This window comes from Somniosus microcephalus, unplaced genomic scaffold (assembly GCF_052327205.1).
Source record: "Somniosus microcephalus isolate GS21.2 unplaced genomic scaffold, FLI_Smic_1.0 unresolved_chr1, whole genome shotgun sequence".
NCBI lineage: Eukaryota > Metazoa > Chordata > Chondrichthyes > Squaliformes > Somniosidae > Somniosus > Somniosus microcephalus.
Genome location: NW_028225179.1, coordinates 67114548 through 67136950, shown reverse-complemented (window position 1 = coordinate 67136950; position 22403 = coordinate 67114548). Strand labels below are relative to the sequence as shown.

Below are 22403 nucleotides of genomic sequence, written 5' to 3'. Positions count from 1 at the left end.
GAGACAGAGAGTGAGAGAGACAGAGAAAGAAAGGGAGACAGAGAGAGAAAGAGACAGAGAGAGTGATGGAGAGTGAGACAGAGAGAGTGAGAGAGAAGGAGTGAGAGAGAGACAGAGAAAGAAAGGGAGACAGAGACAGAGAGTGAGATGGACAGTGAGCCAGAGAGAAAGACAGACAGAGAGAGAGAGAGACAGAGAGCGAGATGGAGAGTGAGACAGAGAGAGAGAGAGACAGAGAAAGAAAGGGAGACAGAGACAGAGAGCGAGATGGTGAGTGAGACAGAGAGAGAGAGAGAGAGAGAAAGGGAGAGAGAGACAGAGAGAGAGGGTTACTGGAGATGGGGGCTTAGGTCTTGGGGAGAGGGTGGGCTGGGTAGTGATGCTCAGTGAGAGATGTTCTGTGACGGGGTGTTGCTCAGTGTAACTGGGTTCGATACAAACCCCCAACCTGGTCTCGTCCTCACAACGTCCCCCTTCACATACTGAGACCTCTCCGTTGGTTACCCCCCAAGGCACGTTATTTCCCGTGGGCGGCGGGTGGTGGGGTGGGGTGGAGGAGGTGGTAGGAACCAGTGCCCCCAGAGATTCAGCTCCAGTAACATCTGTGCCTTTCATTCCGCCTTCTCCCCAACCAACCCCAGGCTTTCACCGTCATTGACCAGAACAGAGATGGTATCATCAGTAAGGATGATCTGGCCGGCACTTTCGCTGTTATGGGTAAGTCTACTCTTAAATTCTCCCTTCTCTCTCTGTGCAACTTCCCCGACACACACACACAGTCCGATAGGCGATTGGATTCAAGAGCTCGCCCAACAGTTTTTAAGGTATTAGCCATGGCTCAGTTGGCCTCACTCTTTCTTGCATCTGAGTCAGAAGGTTGTGGGGTCGAGCCCCACTCCATAGGCTTGAGCCCCCATAAGATAGGCCCGACACTCCTCGGTTGCCAGTACTGAGGGAGCGCTGCACTGTCGGAGAGGCAGTACTGAGGGAGCATTGCACTGTCGGAGGGGCAGTACTGAGGGAGCGCCGCACTGTCGGAGGGTCAGTACTGATGGACTGCTGCACTGTCAGAGGGGCAGTACTGAGGGAGTGCTGCACGGTCGGAGGGCAGTACTGAGGGAGCGCTGCACTGTCAGTGGGGCAGTACTGAGGGAGCGCTGCACTGTCGGAGGGGCAGTATTGAGGGAGCGCCGCACTGTCGGAGGGTCAGTACCGAGGGAGCGCGGCACTGTCGGAGGGGCAGCACTGAGGGAGGGCTGCTCTGTCGGAGGGGCAGTATTGAGGGAGCGCCGCACTGTCGGAGGGTCAGTACCGAGGGAGCGCGGCACTGTCGGAGGGGCAGTACTGAGGGAGCGCGGCACTGTCGGAGGGGCAGTACTGAGGGAGCGCGGCACTGTCGGAGGGGCAGTACTGAGGGAGTGCTGCACTGTCGGAGGTGCCGTCTTTCAGGATGAGACGTTAAACCGAGGGCCCCTTCTGCCTTCTCAGGTCATCGTAAAATTCCACAACACTATTGGAAGAAGAGCAGGGGGAGTTTCCCCGGTGTCCTGGGAACCAATATTTATCCCTCACCTTACATCAGTAAAAAACAGATTATCTGGTCATTATCACATTGCTGTTTGTGGGAGCTTGCTGTGCGTAAATTGGCTGCCATGTTTCCTACTCTACAACAGTGACCACACTGTCAAAAAGAGTACTTGATTAGCTATAAAGCGCTTAGGAATGTCTTATGGCCTTGAAAGGCCCGGTTGAGATGGGAGGCCTTCCTTTTAACAATCTCAGATGAACACTTCAGAATGAAACTGAACTCCACTTCGACTTGGTTCTGGCCTCTTGCCAGTCCCCTTCTCTCTCTCTCTCTCTCCCCAACCTCCTCCTGCTCCTGACACTGGCTGGTGACTAACCACGCTCTCTTCATGTCTCTTAGGCCGTCTCAATGTGAAGGGGGATGAGCTGGATGCCATGATCAAGGAAGCGACCGGTCCCATCAACTTCACCGTCTTCCTCACCATGTTCGGGGAGAAGCTCAAGGGTGAGTTTCTACCTGTCAATCATCGCCATGATCCAACACTCCCTCCTACCTGTCAATCATCGCCATGATCCAACACTCCCTCATACCTGTCAATCATCGCCATGATCCAACCCTCCCTCCCTACCTGTCAATCATCGCCATGATCCAACACTCCCTCATACCTGTCAATCATCGCCATGATCCAACACTCCCTCCCTACCTGTCAATCATTGCCATGATCCAACCCTCCCTCCCTACCTGTCAATCATTGCCATGATCCAACCCTCCCTCCTACCTGTCAATCATCGCCATGATCCAACACTCCCTCCCTACCTGTCAATCATTGCCATGATCCAACACTCCCTCATACCTGTCAATCATCGCCATGATCCAACACTCCCTCCCTACCTGTCAATCATTGCCATGATCCAACCCTCCCTCATACCTGTCAATCATCACCATGATCCAACCCTCCCTCATACCTGTCAATCATCACCATGATCCAACCCCCCTCCTACCTGTCAATCATCACCATGATCCAACCCTCCCTCCTACCTGTCAATCATCACCATGATCCAACCCTCCCTCCGACCTGTCAATCATCACCATGATCCAACCCTCCCTCCTACCTGTCAATCATCACCATGATCCAACCCTCCCTCCTACCTGTCAATCATCGCCATGATCCAACCCTCCCTCCTACCTGTCAATCATCACCATGATCCAACCCCCCTCCTACCTGTCAATCATCACCATGATCCAACCCTCCCTCCTACCTGTCAATCATCACCATGATCCAACCCTCCCTCCTGTCAATCATCACCATGATCCAACCCTCCCTCCTACCTGTCAATCATCACCATGATCCAACCCTCCCTCCTACCTGTCAATCATTGCCATGATCCAACCCTCCCTCCTACCTGTCAATCATCGCCATGATCCAACCCTCCCTCCTACCTGTCAATCATCGCCATGATCCAACCCTCCCTCCTACCTGTCAATCATCGGCATGATCCAACCCTCCCTCCTACCTGTCAATCATCGCCATGATCCAACCCGCCCTCCTACCTGTCAATCATCGCCATGATCCAACCCTCCCTCCTACCTGTCAATCATTGCCATGATCCAACCCTCCCTACCTGTCAATCATCACCATGATCCAACCCTCCCTCCTACCTGTCAATCATCGCCATGATCCAACCCTCCCTCCTACCTGTCAATCATCACCATGATCCAACCCTCCCTCCTACCTGTCAATCACCACCATGATCCAACCCTCCCTCCCTACCTGTCAATCATCACCATGATCCAACCCTCCCTCCTACCTGTCAATCATCGCCATGATCCAACCCTCCCTACCTCCTGTCAATCATCACCATGATCCAACCCTCCATCCTACATGTCAATCATCGCCATGATCCAACACTCCCTCCCTACCTGTCAATCATCGCCATGATCCAACTCTCCCTCCTACCTGTTAATCATCGCCATGATCCAACCCTCCCTCCCTCCTGTCAATCATCGCCATGATCCAACCCTCCCTCCTACCTGTCAATCATCGCCATGATCCAACGCTCCCTCCTACCTGTCAATCATCACCATGATCCAACCCTCCATCCGACATGTCAATCATCACCATGATCCAACCCTCCCTCCCTACCTGTCAATCATCGCCATGATCCAACTCTCCCTCCTACCTGTCAATCATCGCCATGATCCAACCCTCCCTCCTACCTGTCAATCATCACCATGATCCAACCCTCCCTCCTACCTGTCAATCATCGCCATGATCCAACCCTCCCTCCTACCTGTCAATCATCGCCATGATCCAACCCTCCCTCCTACCTGTCAATCATCACCATGATCCAACCCTCCCTCCTACCTGTCAATCATCGCCATGATCCAACCCTCCCTCTCTCCTGTCAATCATCACCATGATCCAACCCTCCCTCCTACCTGTCAATCATCGCCATGATCCAACCCTCCCTCCTACCTGTCAATCATCGCCATGATCCAACCCTCCCTCCTACCTGTCAATCATCGCCATGATCCAACCCTCCCTCCTACCTGTCAATCATCACCATGATCCAACCCTCCCTCCTACCTGTCAATCATCGCCATGATCCAACCCTCCCTCCCTCCTGTCAATCATCACCATGATCCAACCCTCCCTCCTACCTGTCAATCATCGCCATGATCCAACCCTCCCTCCCTCCTGTCAATCATCACCATGATCCAACCCTCCCTCCTACCTGTCAATCATCGCCATGATCCAAACCTCCCTCCTACCTGTCAATCATCACCATGATCCAACCCTCCCTCCCTCCTGTCAATCATTGCCATGATCCAACCCTCCCTCCCTACCTGTCAATCATCGCCATGATCCAACTCTCCCTCCTACCTGTCAATTATCGCCATGATCCAACCCTCCCTCCCTACCTGTCAATCATCGCCATGATCCAACCCTCCCGCCCTACCTGTCAATCATCGCCATGATCCAACCTTCCCTCCCTCCTACCTGTCAATCATCGCCATGATCCAACCCTCCCTCCTACCTGTCAATCATCGCCATGACCCAACCCTCCCTACCTGTCAATCATCGCCATGATCCAACCCTCCCTCCCACCTGTCAATCATTGCCATGATCCAACCCTCCCTCCTACCTGTCAATCATCGCCATGATCCAACCCTCCCTCCCACCTGTCAATCATCACCATGATCCAACCCTCCCTCCTACCTGTCAATCATCGCCATGATCCAACCCTCCCTCCCTACCTGTCAATCATCACCATGATCCAACCCTCCCTCCTGTCAATCATCGCCATGATCCAACCCTCCCTCCTACCTGTCAATCATCACCATGATCCAACCCTCCCTCCTACCTGTCAATCATCGCCATGATCCAACCCTCCCTCCTACCTGTCAATCATCACCATGATCCAACCCTCCCTCCCTCCTGTCAATCATCGCCATGATCCAACCCTCCCTCCTACCTGTCAATCATCACCATGATCCAACCCTCCCTCCTACCTGTCACTCATCGCCATGACCCAACCCTCCCTACCTGTCAATCATCGCCATGATCCAACCCTCCCTCCTACCTGTCAATCATCGCCATGATCCAACCTTACCTGTCAAACATCGCCATGATCCAACCCTCCTTCCTACCTGTCAATCATCGCCATGATCCAACCCTCCCTCCTACCTGTCAATCAACACCATGATCCAACCCTCCCTACCTGTCAATCATCGCCATGATCCAACACTTCCTCCTACCTGTCAATCATCGCCATGATCCAAACCTCCCTCCTACCTGTCAATCATCGCCATGATCCAACACTCCCTACCTGTCAATCATCACCATGTTCCAACCCTCCCTCCTACCTGTCAATCGTCGCCATGATCCAAACCTCCCTCCTACCTGTCAATCATTGCCATGATCCAACCCTCCCTCCTACCTGTCAATCATCACCATGATCCAACCCTCCCTCCTACCTGTCAATCATTGCCATGATCCAAGCCTCCCTCCTACCTGTCAATCATCGCCATGATCCAACCCTCCCTCCTACCTGTCAATCATCACCATGATCGAACCCTCCCTCCTACCTGTCAATCATCACCATGATCCAACCCTCCCTCCTACCTGTCAATCATCGCCATGATCCAACCCTCCCTCCTACCTGTCAATCATCACCATGATCCAACCCTCCCTCCCTATCTGTCAATCATCACCATGATCCAACCCTCCCTCCTATCCTGTCAATCATTGCCATGATCCAACCCTCCCTCCTACCTGTCAATCATTGCCATGATCCAACCCTCCCTCCTACCTGTCAATCATCGCCATGATCCAACCGTCCCTCCTACCTGTCAATCATTGCCATGATCCAACCTTCCCTCCTACCTGTCAATCATTGCCATGATCCAACCCTCCCTCCTACCTGTCAATCATTGCCATGATCCAACCCTCCCTACCTGTCAATCATCACCATGATCCAACCCTCCCTCCTACCTGTCAATCATCGCCATGATCCAACCCTACCTCCTACCTGTCAATCACCACCATGATCCAACCCTCCCTCCCTACCTGTCAATCATCACCATGATCCAACCCGCCCTCCTACCTGTCAATCATCACCATGATCCAACCCTCCCTCCTGTCAATCATCACCATGATCCAACCCTCCCTCCTACCTGTCAATCATCACCATGATCCAACCCTCCCTCCTACCTGTCAATCATCGCCATGATCCAACCCTCCCTCCTACCTGTCAATCATCGCCATGATCCAACCCTCCCTCCTACCTGTCAATCATCGCCATGATCCAACCCTCCCTCCTACCTGTCAATCATCACCATGATCCAACCCTCCCTCCCTCCTGTCAATCATCACCATGATCCAACCCTCCCTCCCTCCTGTCAATCATTGCCATGATCCAACCCTCCCTCCCTACCTGTCAATCATTGCCATGATCCAACCCTCCCTACCTGTCAATCATCGCCATGATCCAACCCTCCCTCCTACCTGTCAGTCATCGCCATGATCCAACTCTCCCTCCTACCTGTCAATCATCACCATGATCCAACCCTCCCTCCTACCTGTCACTCATCGCCATGATCCAACCCTCCCTCCTACCTGTCAATCATCGCCATGATCCAACCCTCCCTCCCTACCTGTCAAACATCGCCATGATCCAACCATCCCTCCTACCTGTCAATCATCACCATGATCCAACCCTCCCTCCTACCTGTCAATCATCGCCATGATCCAACCCTCCCTCCTACCTGTCAATCATCACCATGATCCAACCCTCCCTCCTACCTGTCAATCATCACCATGATCCAACCCTCCCTCCTACCTGTCAATCATTGCCATGATCCAACACTTCCTCCTACCTGTCAATCATCGCCATGATCCAACCCTCCCTCCTACCTGTCAATCATCACCATGATCCAACCCTCCCTCCTACCTGTCAGTCATCGCCATGATCCAACCCTCCCTCCTACCTGTCAATCATCGCCATGATCCAACCCTCCCTCCTACCTGTCAATCATCGCCATGATCCAACCCTCCCTCCTACCTGTCAATCATCACCATGATCCAACCCTCCCTCCTACCTGTCACTCATCGCCATGATCCAACCCTCCCTCCTACCTGTCAATCATCGCCATGATCCAACCCTACCTGTCAAACATCGCCATGATCCAACCATCCCTCCTACCTGTCAATCATCACCATGATCCAACCCTCCCTCCTACCTGTCAATCATCGCCATGATCCAACCCTCCCTCCTACCTGTCAATCATCACCATGATCCAACCCTCCCTCCTACCTGTCAATCATCACCATGATCCAACCCTCCCTCCTACCTGTCAATCATCGACATGATCCAACCCTCCCTCCTACCTGTCAATCATCGCCATGATCCAACCCTCCCTCCGACCTGTCAATCATCACCATGATCCAACCCTCCCTCCTACCTGTCACTCACCACCATGATCCAACCCTCCCTCCTACCTGTCAATCATCACCATGATCCAACCCTCCCTCCTACCTGTCAATCATTGCCATGATCCAACACTCCCTCCTACCTGTCAATCATTGCCATGATCCAACCCTCCCTACCTGTCAATCATCACCATGATCCAACCCTCCCTCCTACCTGTCAATCATCGCCATGATCCAACCCTCCTTCCTACCTGTCAATCATCACCATGATCCAACCCTCCCTCCTACCTGTCAATCATCGCCATGATCCAACCCTCCCTCCTACCTGTCAATCATCACCATGATCCAACCGTCCCTCCTACCTGTCAATCATCGCCATGATCTAACCCTCCCTCCCCACCTGTCAATCATCGCCATGATCCAACCCTCCCTCCTACCTGTCAATCATCACCATGATCCAACCCTCCCTACCTGTCAATCATTGCCATGATCCAACCCTCCCTCCCTCCTGTCAATCATCGCCATGATCCAACCCTCCCTCCTACCTGTCAATCATTGCCATGATCCAACCCTCCCTCCTACCTGTCAATCATCGCCATGATCCAACCCTCCCTCCTACCTGTCAATCATCACCATGATCCAACCGTCCCTCCTACCTGTCAATCATCGCCATGATCCAACCCTCCCTCCTACCTGTCAATCATCACCATGATCCAACCCTCCCTCCCTACCTGTCAATCATCACCATGATCCAACCCTCCATCCCTCCTACCTGTCAATCATCGCCATGATCCAACCCTCCCTCCTACCTGTCAATCATCGCCATGACCAAACCCTCCCTACCTGTCAATCATCGCCATGATCCAACCCTCCCTCCCACCTGTCAATCATTGCCATGATCCAACCCTCCCTCCTACCTGTCAATCATCGCCATGATCCAACCCTCCCTCCTACCTGTCAATCATCACCATGATCCAACCCTCCCTCCTGTCAATCATCGCCATGATCCAACCCTCCCTCCTACCTGTCAATCATCGCCATGATCCAACACTTCCTCCTACCTGTCAATCATCGCCATGATCCAAACCTCCCTCCTACCTGTCAATCATCGCCATGATCCAACACTCCCTACCTGTCAATCATCACCATGTTCCAACCCTCCCTCCTACCTGTCAATCGTCGCCATGATCCAAACCTCCCTCCTACCTGTCAATCATTGCCATGATCCAACCCTCCCTCCTACCTGTCAATCATCACCATGATCCAACCCTCCCTCCTACCTGTCAATCGTCGCCATGATCCAAACCTCCCTCCTACCTGTCAATCATCACCATGATCCAACCCTCCCTCCTACCTGTCAATCATCACCATGATCCAACCCTCCCTCCTACCTGTCAATCATCGCCATGATCCAACCCTCCCTCCTACCTGTCAATCACCACCATGATCTAACCCTCCCTCCTACCTGTCAATCATTGCCATGATCCAACCCTCCCTCCTACCTGTCAATCATTGCCATGATCCAACCCTCCCTACCTGTCAATCATCACCATGATCCAACCCTCCCTCCTACATGTCAATCATCGCCATGAACCAACCCTCCCTCCTACCTGTCAATCATCACCATGATCCAACCCTCCCTCCTACCTGTCAATCACCACCATGATCCAAACCTCCCTCCCTACCTGTCAATCATCACCATGATCCAACCCGCCCTCCTACCTGTCAATCATCACCATGATCCAACCCTCCTGTCAATCGTCGCCATGATCCAACCCTCCCTCCTACCTGTCAATCATCACCATGATCCAACCCTCCATCCTACATGTCAATCATCGCCATGATCCAACCCTTCCTGTCAATCATCGCCATGATCCAACCCTCCCTCCTACCTGTCAATCATCGCCATGATCCAACCCTCCCTCCTACCTGTCAATCATCACCATGATCCAACCCTCCCTCCTGTCAATCATCACCATGATCGAACCCTCCCTCCCTCCTGTCAATCATTGCCATGATCCAACCCTCCCTCCCTACCTGTCAATCATTGCCATGATCCAACCATCCCTCCTACCTGTCAATCATCACCATGATCCAACCCTCCCTCCTACCTGTCAATCATCGCCATGATCCAACCCTCCCTCCCTCCTGTCAATCATCACCATGATCCAACCCTCCCTCCTACCTGTCAATCATCACCATGATCCAACCCTCCCTCCCTCCTGTCAATCATCGCCATGATCCAACTCTCCCTCCCTCCTGTCAATCATCACCATGATCCAACCCTCCCTCCTACCTGTCAATCATCACCATGATCCAACCCTCCCTCCCTCCTGTCAATCATCGCCATGATCCAACCCACCCTCCTACCTGTCAATCATCGCCATGATCCAACCCTCCCTCCTACCTGTCAATCATCGCCATGACCGAACCCTCCCTACCTGTCAATCATTGCCATGATCCAACCATCCCTCCTACCTGTCAATCATCACCATGATCCAACCCTCCCTCCTACCTGTCAATCATCACCATGATCCAACCCTCCCTCCTACCTGTCAATCATCGCCATGATCCAACCCTCCCTCCTTCCTGTCAATCATCACCATGATCCAACCCTCCCTCCTACCTGTCAATCATCACCATGATCCAACCCTCCCTCCCTCCTGTCAATCATCGCCATGATCCAACCCTCCCTCCCTACCTGTCAATCATCGCCATGATCCAACCCTCCCTCCCTCCTACCTGTCAATCATCGCCATGATCCAACCCTCCCTCCTACCTGTCAATCATCGCCATGACCGAACCCTCCCTACCTGTCAATCATTGCCATGATCCAACCCTCCCTCCTACCTGTCAATCATCGCCATGATGCAACCCTCCCTCCTACCTGTCAATCATCACCATGATCCAACCCTCCCTCCTGTCAATCATCGCCATGATCCAACCCTCCCTCCTACCTGTCAATCATCACCATGATCCAACCTTACCTGTCAATCATCTCCATGATCCAACCCTCCCTCCTACCTGTCAATCAACACCATGATCCAACCCTCCCTACCTGTCAATCATCGCCATGATCCAACACTTCCTCCTACCTGTCAATCATCGCCATGATCCAACCCTCCCTCCTACCTGTCAATCATCACCATGATCCAACCCTCCCTACTTGTCAATCATCACCATGTTCCAACCCTCCCTCCTACCTGTCAATCATCGCCATGATCCAAACCTCCCTCCTACCTGTCAATCATTGCCATGATCCAACCCTCCCTCCTACCTGTCAATCATCACCATGATCCAACCCTCCCTCCTACCTGTCAATCATCGCCATGATCCAACCCTCCCTCCGACCTGTCAATCATCACCATGATCCAACGCTCCCTACCTGTAAATCATCGCCATGATCCAACACTCCCTCCTACCTGTCAATCATTGCCATGATCCAACCCTCCCTCCTACCTGTCAATCATCACCATGATCCAACCCTCCCTCCTACCTGTCAATCATCGCCATGATCCAAACCTCCCTCCTACCTGTTAATCATCGCCTTGATCCAACCCGCCCTCCTACCTGTCAATCATCACCATGATCCAACCCTCCTTCCTACCTGTCAATCATCGCCATGATCCAACCATCCCTGCTACCTGTCAATCATCGCCATGATCCAACCATCCCTCCTACCTGTCAATCATCACCATGATCTAACCCTCCCTCGCTACCTGTCAATCATCGCCATGATCCAACCCTCCCTCCTACCTGTCAATCATCGCCATGATCCAACCCTCCCTCCTACCTGTCAATCATCACCATGATCTAACCCTCCCTCGCTACATGTCAATCATCACCATGATCCAACCCTCCCTCCTACCTGTCAATCATCGCCATGATCCAACCATCCCTCCTACCTGTCAATCATCGCCATGATCCAACCCTCCCTCCTACCTGTCAATCATCACCATGATCTAACCCTCCCTCCCTACCTGTCAATCATCACCATGATCCAACCCTCCCTCCTACCTGTCAATCACCGCCATGATCCAACCTTCTCTCCTACCTGTCAATCATTGCCATGATCCAACCCTCCCTCCTACCTGTCAATCATCGCCATGATCCAACCCTCCTTCCTACCTGTCAATCATCGCCATGATCCAACCTTCTCTCCTACCCGTCAATCATTGCCATGATCCAACCCTCCCTCCTACCTGTCAATCATCGCCATGATCCAACCCTCCTTCCTACCTGTCAATCATCACCATGATCCAACCATCCCTCCTACCTGTCAATCATCGCCATGATCCAACCCTCCCTACCTGTCAATCATCACCATGATCCAACCCTCCCTCCTACCTGTCAATCATCGCCATGATCCAACCCTCCTTCCTACCTGTCAATCATCACCATGATCCAACCCTACCTGTCAATCATCACCATGATCCAACCCTCCCTCCTACCTGTCAATCATCACCATGATCCAACCCTCCCTCCTACCTGTCAATCATTGCCATGATCCAACCCTCCCTCCTACCTGTCAATCATCACCATGATCCAACCCTCCCTCCCTACCTGTCAATCATCACCATGATCCAACCCTCCCTCCTACCTGTCAATCATCGCCATGATCCAACCCTCCCTCCCTACCTGTCAATCATCGCCATGATCCAAACCTCCCTCCCTACCTGTCAATCATCGCCATGATCCAACCCTCCCTCCCTACCTGTCAATCATCGCCATGATCCAACCCTCCCTCCCTATCTGTCAATCATCGCCATGATCCAACCCTCCCTCCCTCCTACCTGTCAATCATCGCCATGATCCAACCCTCCCTACCTGTCAATCATCACCATGATTCAACCCTCCCTCCTACCTGTCAATCATTGCCATGATCCAACCCTCCCGCCAACCTGTCAATCATCGCCATGATCCAACCCTCCCTCCTACCTGTCAATCATCACCATGATCCAACCCTCCCTCCTGTCAATCATCGCCATGATCCAACCCTCCCTCCTACCTGTCAATCATCGCCATGATCCAACCCTCCCTCCTACCTGTCAATCATCGCCATGATCCAACCCTACCTGTCAATCATCGCCATGATCCAACCCTCCCTCCTACCTGTCAATCAACACCATGATCCAACCCTCCCTACCTGTCAATCATCGCCATGATCCAACACTTCCTCCTACCTGTCAATCATCGCCATGATCCAACCCGCCCTCCTACCTGTCAATCATCACCATGATCCAACCCGCCCTCCTACCTGTCAATCATCACCATGTTCCAACCCTCCCTCCTACCTGTCAATCATCGCCATGATCCAAACCTCCCTCCTACCTGTCAATCATTGCCATGATCCAACCCACCCTCCTACCTGTCAATCATTGCCATGATCCAACCCTCCCTCCTACCTGTTAATCATCGTCATGATCCAACCCTCCCTCCCTCCTGTCAATCATCGCCATGATCCAACCCTCCCTCCTACCTGTCAATCATCACCATGATCCAACACTCCCTCCCTACCTGTCAATCATCACCATGATCCAACCCTCCCTCCTACCTGTCAATCATCGCCATGATCCAACCCTCCCTCCCTCCTGTCAATCATCGCCATGATCCAACCCTCCCTCCTACCTGTCAATCATCGCCATGATCCAACACTTCCTCCTACCTGTCAATCATCGTCATGATCCAACCCTCCCTCCCTCCTGTCAATCATCGCCATGATCCAACCCTCCCTCCTACCTGTCAATCATCACCATGATCCAACCCTCCCTCCTACCTGTCAATCAACACCATGATCCAACCCTCCCTACCTGTCAATCATCGCCATGATCCAACACTTCCTCCTACCTGTCAATCATCGCCATGATCCAACCCTCCCTCCTACCTGTCAATCATCACCATGATCCAACCCTCCCTACTTGTCAATCATCACCATGTTCCAACCCTCCCTCCTACCTGTCAATCATCGCCATGATCCAAACCTCCCTCCTACCTGTCAATCATTGCCATGATCCAACCCTCCCTCCTACCTGTCAATCATCACCATGATCCAACCCTCCCTCCTACCTGTCAATCATCGCCATGATCCAACCCTCCCTCCGACCTGTCAATCATCACCATGATCCAACGCTCCCTACCTGTAAATCATCGCCATGATCCAACACTCCCTCCTACCTGTCAATCATTGCCATGATCCAACCCTCCCTCCTACCTGTCAATCATCACCATGATCCAACCCTCCCTCCTACCTGTCAATCATCGCCATGATCCAAACCTCCCTCCTACCTGTTAATCATCGCCTTGATCCAACCCGCCCTCCTACCTGTCAATCATCACCATGATCCAACCCTCCCTCCTACCTGTCACTCATCGCCATGATCCAAACATCCCTCCTACCTGTCAATCATCACCATGATCCAACCCTCCCTCCTACCTGTCAATCATCGCCATGATCCAACCCTCCCTCCTACCTGTCAATCATCACCATGATCTAACCCTCCCTCCCTACATGTCAATCATCACCATGATCCAACCCTCCCTCCTACCTGTCAATCATCGCCATGATCCAACCATCCCTCCTACCTGTCAATCATCGCCATGATCCAACCCTCCCTCCTACCTGTCAATCATCACCATGATCTAACCCTCCCTCCCTACCTGTCAATCATCACCATGATCCAACCCTCCCTCCTACCTGTCAATCATCGCCATGATCCAACCTTCTCTCCTACCTGTCAATCATTGCCATGATCCAACCCTCCCTCCTACCTGTCAATCATCGCCATGATCCAACCCTCCTTCCTACCTGTCAATCATCGCCATGATCCAACCTTCTCTCCTACCCGTCAATCATTGCCATGATCCAACCCTCCCTCCTACCTGTCAATCATCGCCATGATCCAACCCTCCTTCCTACCTGTCAATCATCACCATGATCCAACCCTCCCTCCTACCTGTCAATCATCGCCATGATCCAACCCTCCCTACCTGTCAATCATCACCATGATCCAACCCTCCCTCCTACCTGTCAATCATCGCCATGATCCAACCCTCCTTCCTACCTGTCAATCATCACCATGATCCAACCCTCCCTCCCTACCTGTCAATCATCACCATGATCCAACCCTCCCTCCTACCTGTCAATCATCGCCATGATCCAACCCTCCCTCCTACCTGTCAATCATTGCCATGATCCAACCCTCCCTCCTACCTGTCAATCATCACCATGATCCAACCCTCCCTCCCTACCTGTCAATCATCACCATGATCCAACCCTCCCTCCTACCTGTCAATCATCGCCATGATCCAACCCTCCCTACCTGTCAATCATCGCCATGATCCAAACCTCCCTCCATACCTGTCAATCATCGCCATGATCCAACCCTCCCTCCCTACCTGTCAATCATCGCCATGATCCAACCCTCCCTCCTACCTGTCAATCATCGCCATGATCCAACCCTCCCTCCCTACCTGTCAATCATCGCCATGATCCAAACCTCCCTCCCTACCTGTCAATCATCGCCATGATCCAACCCTCCCTCCTACCTGTCAATCATCGCCATGATCCAACCCTCCCTCCCTGTCAATCATCGCCATGATCCAACCCTCCCTCCCTCCTACCTGTCAATCATCGCCATGATCCAACCCTCCCTACCTGTCAATCATCACCATGATTCAACCCTCCCTCCTACCTGTCAATCATTGCCATGATCCAACCCTCCCGCCAACCTGTCAATCATCGCCATGATCCAACCCTCCCTCCTACCTGTCAATCATCACCATGATCCAACCCTCCCTCCTGTCAATCATCGCCATGATCCAACCCTCCCTCCTACCTGTCAATCATCGCCATGATCCAACCCTCCCTCCTACCTGTCAATCATCGCCATGATCCAACCCTACCTGTCAATCATCGCCATGATCCAACCCTCCCTCCTACCTGTCAATCAACACCATGATCCAACCCTCCCTACCTGTCAATCATCGCCATGATCCAACACTTCCTCCTACCTGTCAATCATCGCCATGATCCAACCCGCCCTCCTACCTGTCAATCATCACCATGATCCAACCCGCCCTCCTACCTGTCAATCATCACCATGTTCCAACCCTCCCTCCTACCTGTCAATCATCGCCATGATCCAAACCTCCCTCCTACCTGTCAATCATTGCCATGATCCAACCCACCCTCCTACCTGTCAATCATTGCCATGATCCAACCCTCCCTCCTACCTGTTAATCATCGTCATGATCCAACCCTCCCTCCATCCTGTCAATCATCGCCATGATCCAACCCTCCCTCCTACCTGTCAATCATCACCATGATCCAACCCTCCCTCCCTACCTGTCAATCATCACCATGATCCAACCCTCCCTCCTACCTGTCAATCATCGCCATGATCCAACCCTCCTGTCAATCATCGCCATGATCCAACCCTCCCTCCTACCTGTCAATCATCGCCATGATCCAACACTTCCTCCTACCTGTCAATCATCGCCATGATCCAACCCTCCCTCCTACCTGTCAATCATCACCATGATCCAACCCTCCCTACCTGTCAATCATCACCATGTTCCAACCCTCCCTCCTACCTGTCAATCATCGCCATGATCCAAACCTCCCTCCTACCTGTCAATCATTGCCATGATCCAACCCTCCCTCCTACCTGTCGATCATCACCATGATCCAACCCTCCCTCCTACCTGTCAATCATCGCCATGATCCAACCCTCCCTCCGACCTGTCAATCATCACCATGATCCAACGCTCCCTACCTGTCAATCATCGCCATGATCCAACCCTCCCTCCTACCTGTGAATCATCGCCATGATCCAACCCTCCCTCCTACCTGTTAATCATCGCCTTGATCCAACCCTCCCTCCTACCTGTCAATCATCACCATGATCCAACCCTCCCTCCTACCTGTCACTCATCGCCATGATCCAACCATCCCTCCTACCTGTCAATCATCGCCATGACCCAACCCTCCCTCCCTACCTGTCAATCATCGCCATGATCCAACCCTCCCTCCTACCTGTCAATCATCACCATGATCCAACCCTCCCTCCTACCTGTCAATCATCGCCATGATCCAACCCTCCCTCCTACCTGTCAATCATCGCCATGATCCAACCCTCCCTCCTACCTGTCAATCATCACCATGATCCAACCCTCCTTCCTACCTGTCAATCATCGCCATGATCCAACCCTCCCTCCTACCTGTCAATCATCACCATGATCCAACCATCCCTCCTACCTGTCAATCATCACCATGATCGAACCCTCCCTCCTACCTGTCAATCATCACCATGATCCAACCCTCCCTCCTACCTGTCAATCATCGCCATGATCCAACCCTCCCTCCTACCTGTCAATCATCACCATGATCTAACCCTCCCTCCCTACATGTCAATCATCACCATGATCCAACCCTCCCTCCTACCTGTCAATCATCGCCATGATCCAACCATCCCTCCTACCTGTCAATCATCGCCATGATCCAACCCTCCCTCCTACCTGTCAATCATCACCATGATCCAACCCTCCCTCCCTACCTGTCAATCATCACCATGATCCAACCCTCCCTCCTACCTGTCAATCATCGCCATGATCCAACCTTCTCTCCTACCTGTCAATCATTGCCATGATCCAACCCTCCCTCCTACCTGTCAATCATCACCATGATCCAACCCTCCTTCCTACCTGTCAATCATCACCATGATCCAACCCTCCCTCCTACCTGTCAATCATCACCATGATCCAACCCTCCCTCCTGTCAATCATCACCATGATCCAACCTTCTCTCCTACCTGTCAATCATTGCCATGATCCAACCGTCTCTCCTACCTGTCAATCATCGCCATGATCCAACCCTCCTTCCTACCTGTCAATCATCACCATGATCCAACCTTCTCTCCTACCTGTCAATCATTGCCATGATCCAACCCTCCCTCCTACCTGTCAATCATCGCCATGATCCAACCCTCCTTCCTACCTGTCAATCATCACCATGATCCAACCCTCCCTCCTACCTGTCAATCATCGCCATGATCCAACCCTCCCTACCTGTCAATCATCACCATGATCCAACCCTCCCTCCTACCTGTCAATCATCACCATGATCCAACCCTCCCTCCTACCTGTCAATCATCGCCATGATCCAACCCTCCTTCCTACCTGTCAATCATCACCATGATCCAACCCTCCCTCCCTACCTGTCAATCATCACCATGATCCAACCCTCCCTCCTACCTGTCAATCATCACCATGATCCAACCCTCCCTCCTACCTGTCAATCATCACCATGATCCAACCCTCCCTCCTACCTGTCAATCATCGCCATGATCCAACCCTCCCTCCTACCTGTCAATCATCGCCATGATCCAACCCTCCCTACCTGTCAATCATCACCATGATCCAACCCTCCCTCCTACCTGTCAATCATCACCATGATCCAACCCTCCCTCCTACCTGTCAATCATCGCCATGATCCAACCCTCCTTCCTACCTGTCAATCATCACCATGATCCAACCCTCCCTCCCTACCTGTCAATCATCACCATGATCCAACCCTCCCTCCCTACCTGTCAATCATCACCATGATCCAACCCTCCCTCCTACATGTCAATCATCACCATGATCCAACCCTCCCTCCCTACCTGTCAATCATCACCATGATCCAACCCTCCCTCCTGTCAATCATCGCCATGATCCAACCCTCCCTCCTACCTGTCAATCATCACCATGATCCAACCCTCCATCCCACATGTCAATCATCGCCATGATCGAACCCTCCCTCCCTACCTGTCAATCATCGCCATGATCCAACCCTCCCTCCCTATCTGTCAATCATCGCCATGATCCAACCCTCCCTCCTACCTGTCAATCATCACCATGATCCAACCCTCCCTCCTGTCAATCATCGCCATGATCCAACCCTCCCTCCTACCTGTCAATCATCGCCATGATCCAACACTTCCTCCTACCTGTCAATCATCGCCATGATCCAACCCTCCCTCCTACCTGTCAATCATCGCCATGATCCAACCCTCCCTCCTACCTGTCAATCATCGCCATGATCCAACCCTCCCTCCTACCTGTCAATCATCACCATGATCCAAACCTCCCTCCTGTCAATCATCGCCATGATCCAACCCTCCCTCCTACCTGTCAATCATCGCCATGATCCAACACTTCCTCCTACCTGTCAATCATCGCCATGATCCAACCCTCCCTCCCTCCTGTCAATCATCGCCATGATCCAACCCTCCCTCCTACCTGTCAATCATCGCCATGATCCAAACCTCCCTCCTACCTGTCAATCATCGCCATGATCCAACACTCCCTACCTGTCAATCATCACCATGTTCCAACCCTCCCTCCTACCTGTCAATCGTCGCCATGATCCAAACCTCCCTCCTACCTGTCAATCATTGCCATGATCCAACCCTCCCTCCTACCTGTCAATCATCACCATGATCCAACCCTCCCTCCTACCTGTCAATCATCACCATGATCCAACCCTCCCTCCTACCTGTCAATCATCGCCATGATCCAACCCTCCCTCCTACCTGTCAATCACCACCATGATCTAACCCTCCCTCCTACCTGTCAATCATTGCCATGATCCAACCCTCCCTCCTACCTGTCAATCATTGCCATGATCCAACCCTCCCTACCTGTCAATCATCACCATGATCCAACCCTCCCTCCTACCTGTCAATCATCGCCATGAACCAACCCTCCCTCCTACCTGTCAATCATCACCATGATCCAACCCTCCCTCCTACCTGTCAATCACCACCATGATCCAACCCTCCCTCCCTACCTGTCAATCATCACCATGATCCAACCCGCCCTCCTACCTGTCAATCATCACCATGATCCAACCCTCCTGTCAATCGTCGCCATGATCCAACCCTCCCTCCTACCTGTCAATCATCACCATGATCCAACCCTCCATCCTACATGTCAATCATCGCCATGATCCAACCCTCCCTCCCTTCCTGTCAATCATCGCCATGATCCAACCCTCCCTCCTACCTGTCAATCATCGCCATGATCCAACCCTCCCTCCTACCTGTCAATCATCACCATGATCCAACCCTCCCTCCTGTCAATCATCACCATGATCCAACCCTCCCTCCCTCCTGTCAATCATTGCCATGACCCAACCCTCCCTCCCTGTCAATCATTGCCATGATCCAACCATCCCTCCTACCTGTCAATCATCACCATGATCCAACCCTCCCTCCTACCTGTCAATCATCACCATGATCCAACCCTCCCTCCTACCTGTCAATCATCGCCATGATCCAACCCTCCCTCCCTACCTGTCAATCATCGCCATGATCCAACCCTCCCTCCCTACCTGTCAATCATCGCCATGATCCAACCCTCCCTCCCTCCTACCTGTCAATCATCGCCATGATCCAACCCTCCCTCCTACCTGTCAATCATCGCCATGACCGAACCCTCCCTACCTGTCAATCATTGCCATGATCCAACCCTCCCTCCTACCTGTCAATCATCGCCATGATGCAACCCTCCCTCCTACCTGTCAATCATCACCATGATCCAACCCTCCCTCCTGTCAATCATCGCCATGATCCAAGCCTCCCTCCTACCTGTCAATCATCACCATGATCCAACCTTACCTGTCAATCATCTCCATGATCCAACCCTCCCTCCTACCTGTCAATCAACACCATGATCCAACCCTCCCTACCTGTCAATCATCGCCATGATCCAACACTTCCTCCTACCTGTCAATCATCGCCATGATCCAACCCTCCCTCCTACCTGTCAATCATCACCATGATCCAACCCTCCCTACTTGTCAATCATCACCATGTTCCAACCCTCCCTCCTACCTGTCAATCATCGCCATGATCCAAACCTCCCTCCTACCTGTCAATCATTGCCATGATCCAACCCTCCCTCCTACCTGTCAATCATCACCATGATCCAACCCTCCCTCCTACCTGTCAATCATCACCATGATCCAACCCTCCCTACCTGTAAATCATCACCATGATCCAACCCTCCCTCCTACCTGTCAATCATCACCATGATCCAACCCTCCCTACCTGTAAATCATCACCATGATCCAACCCTCCCTCCTACCTGTCAATCATCGCCATGATCCAACACTCCCTCCGACCTGTCAATCATCACCATGATCCAACCCTCCCTACCTGTAAATCATCGCCATGATCCAACACTCCCTCCTACCTGTCAATCATTGCCATGATCCAACCCTCCCTCCTACCTGTCAATCATCACCATGATCCAACCCTCCCTCCTACCTGTCAATCATCGCCATGATCCAAACCTCCCTCCTACCTGTTAATCATCGCCTTGATCCAACCCGCCCTCCTACCTGTCAATCATCACCATGATCCAACCCTCCCTCCTACCTGTCACTCATCGCCATGATCCAACCATCCCTGCTACCTGTCAATCATCGCCATGATCCAACCATCCCTCCTACCTGTCAATCATCACCATGATCCAACCCTCCCTCCTACCTGTCAATCATCGCCATGATCCAACCCTCCCTCCTACCTGTCAATCATCACCATGATCTAACCCTCGCTCCCTACATGTCAATCATCACCATGATCCAACCCTCCCTCCTACCTGTCAATCATCGCCATGATCCAACCATCCCTCCTACCTGTCAATCATCGCCATGATCCAACCCTCCCTCCTACCTGTCAATCATCACCATGATCTAACCCTCCCTCCCTACCTGTCAATCATCACCATGATCCAACCCTCCCTCCTACCTGTCAATCATCGCCATGATCCAACCTTCTCTCCTACCTGTCAATCATTGCCATGATCCAACCCTCCCTCCTACCTGTCAATCATCGCCATGATCCAACCTTCTCTCCTACCTGTCAATCATTGCCATGATCCAACCCTCCTTCCTACCTGTCAATCATCGCCATGATCCAACCTTCTCTCCTACCCGTCAATCATTGCCATGATCCAACCCTCCCTCCTACCTGTCAATCATCGCCATGATCCAACCCTCCTTCCTACCTGTCAATCATCACCATGATCCAACCCTCCCTCCTACCTGTCAATCATCGCCATGATCCAACCCTCCCTACCTGTCAATCATCACCATGATCCAACCCTCCCTCCTACCTGTCAATCATCGCCATGATCCAACCCTCCTTCCTACCTGTCAATCATCACCATGATCCAACCCTCCCTCCCTACCTGTCAATCATCACCATGATCCAACCCTCCCTCCTACCTGTCAATCATCGCCATGATCCAACCCTCCCTCCTACCTGTCAATCATTGCCATGATCCAACCCTCCCTCCTACCTGTCAATCATCACCATGATCCAACCCTCCCTCCCTACCTGTCAATCATCACCATGATCCAACCCTCCCTCCTACCTGTCAATCATCGCCATGATCCAACCCTCCCTCCCTACCTGTCAATCATCGCCATGATCCAAACCTCCCTCCCTACCTGTCAATCATCGCCATGATCCAACCCTCCCTCCCTACCTGTCAATCATCGCCATGATCCAACCCTCCCTCCCTATCTGTCAATCATCGCCATGATCCAATCCTCCCTCCCTCCTACCTGTCAATCATCGCCATGATCCAACCCTCCCTACCTGTCAATCATCACCATGATTCAACCCTCCCTCCTACCTGTCAATCATTGCCATGATCCAACCCTCCCGCCAACCTGTCAATCATCGCCATGATCCAACCCTCCCTCCTACCTGTCAATCATCACCATGATCCAACCCTCCCTCCTGTCAATCATCGCCATGATCCAACCCTCCCTCCTACCTGTCAATCATCGCCATGATCCAACCCTCCCTCCTACCTGTCAATCATCGCCATGATCCAACCCTACCTGTCAATCATCGCCATGATCCAACCCTCCCTCCTACCTGTCAATCAACA

General features: G+C 52.4%; 1 protein-coding gene across 1 annotated transcript in view; it reads left to right on the top strand.

Annotated features, from left to right (window-relative positions):
* LOC147095453 (myosin regulatory light chain 11) overlaps positions 1-22403 on the top strand; it is a 50113-nt gene that overhangs the window by 4878 nt on the left and 22832 nt on the right. Inside the window, exons 3-4 of the mRNA XM_085974596.1 lie at positions 642-717; positions 1928-2032. Of these exons, the coding sequence (XP_085830722.1) occupies positions 642-717; positions 1928-2032 (181 nt within the window). The remainder of the gene's footprint in view (positions 1-641; positions 718-1927; positions 2033-22403) is intronic.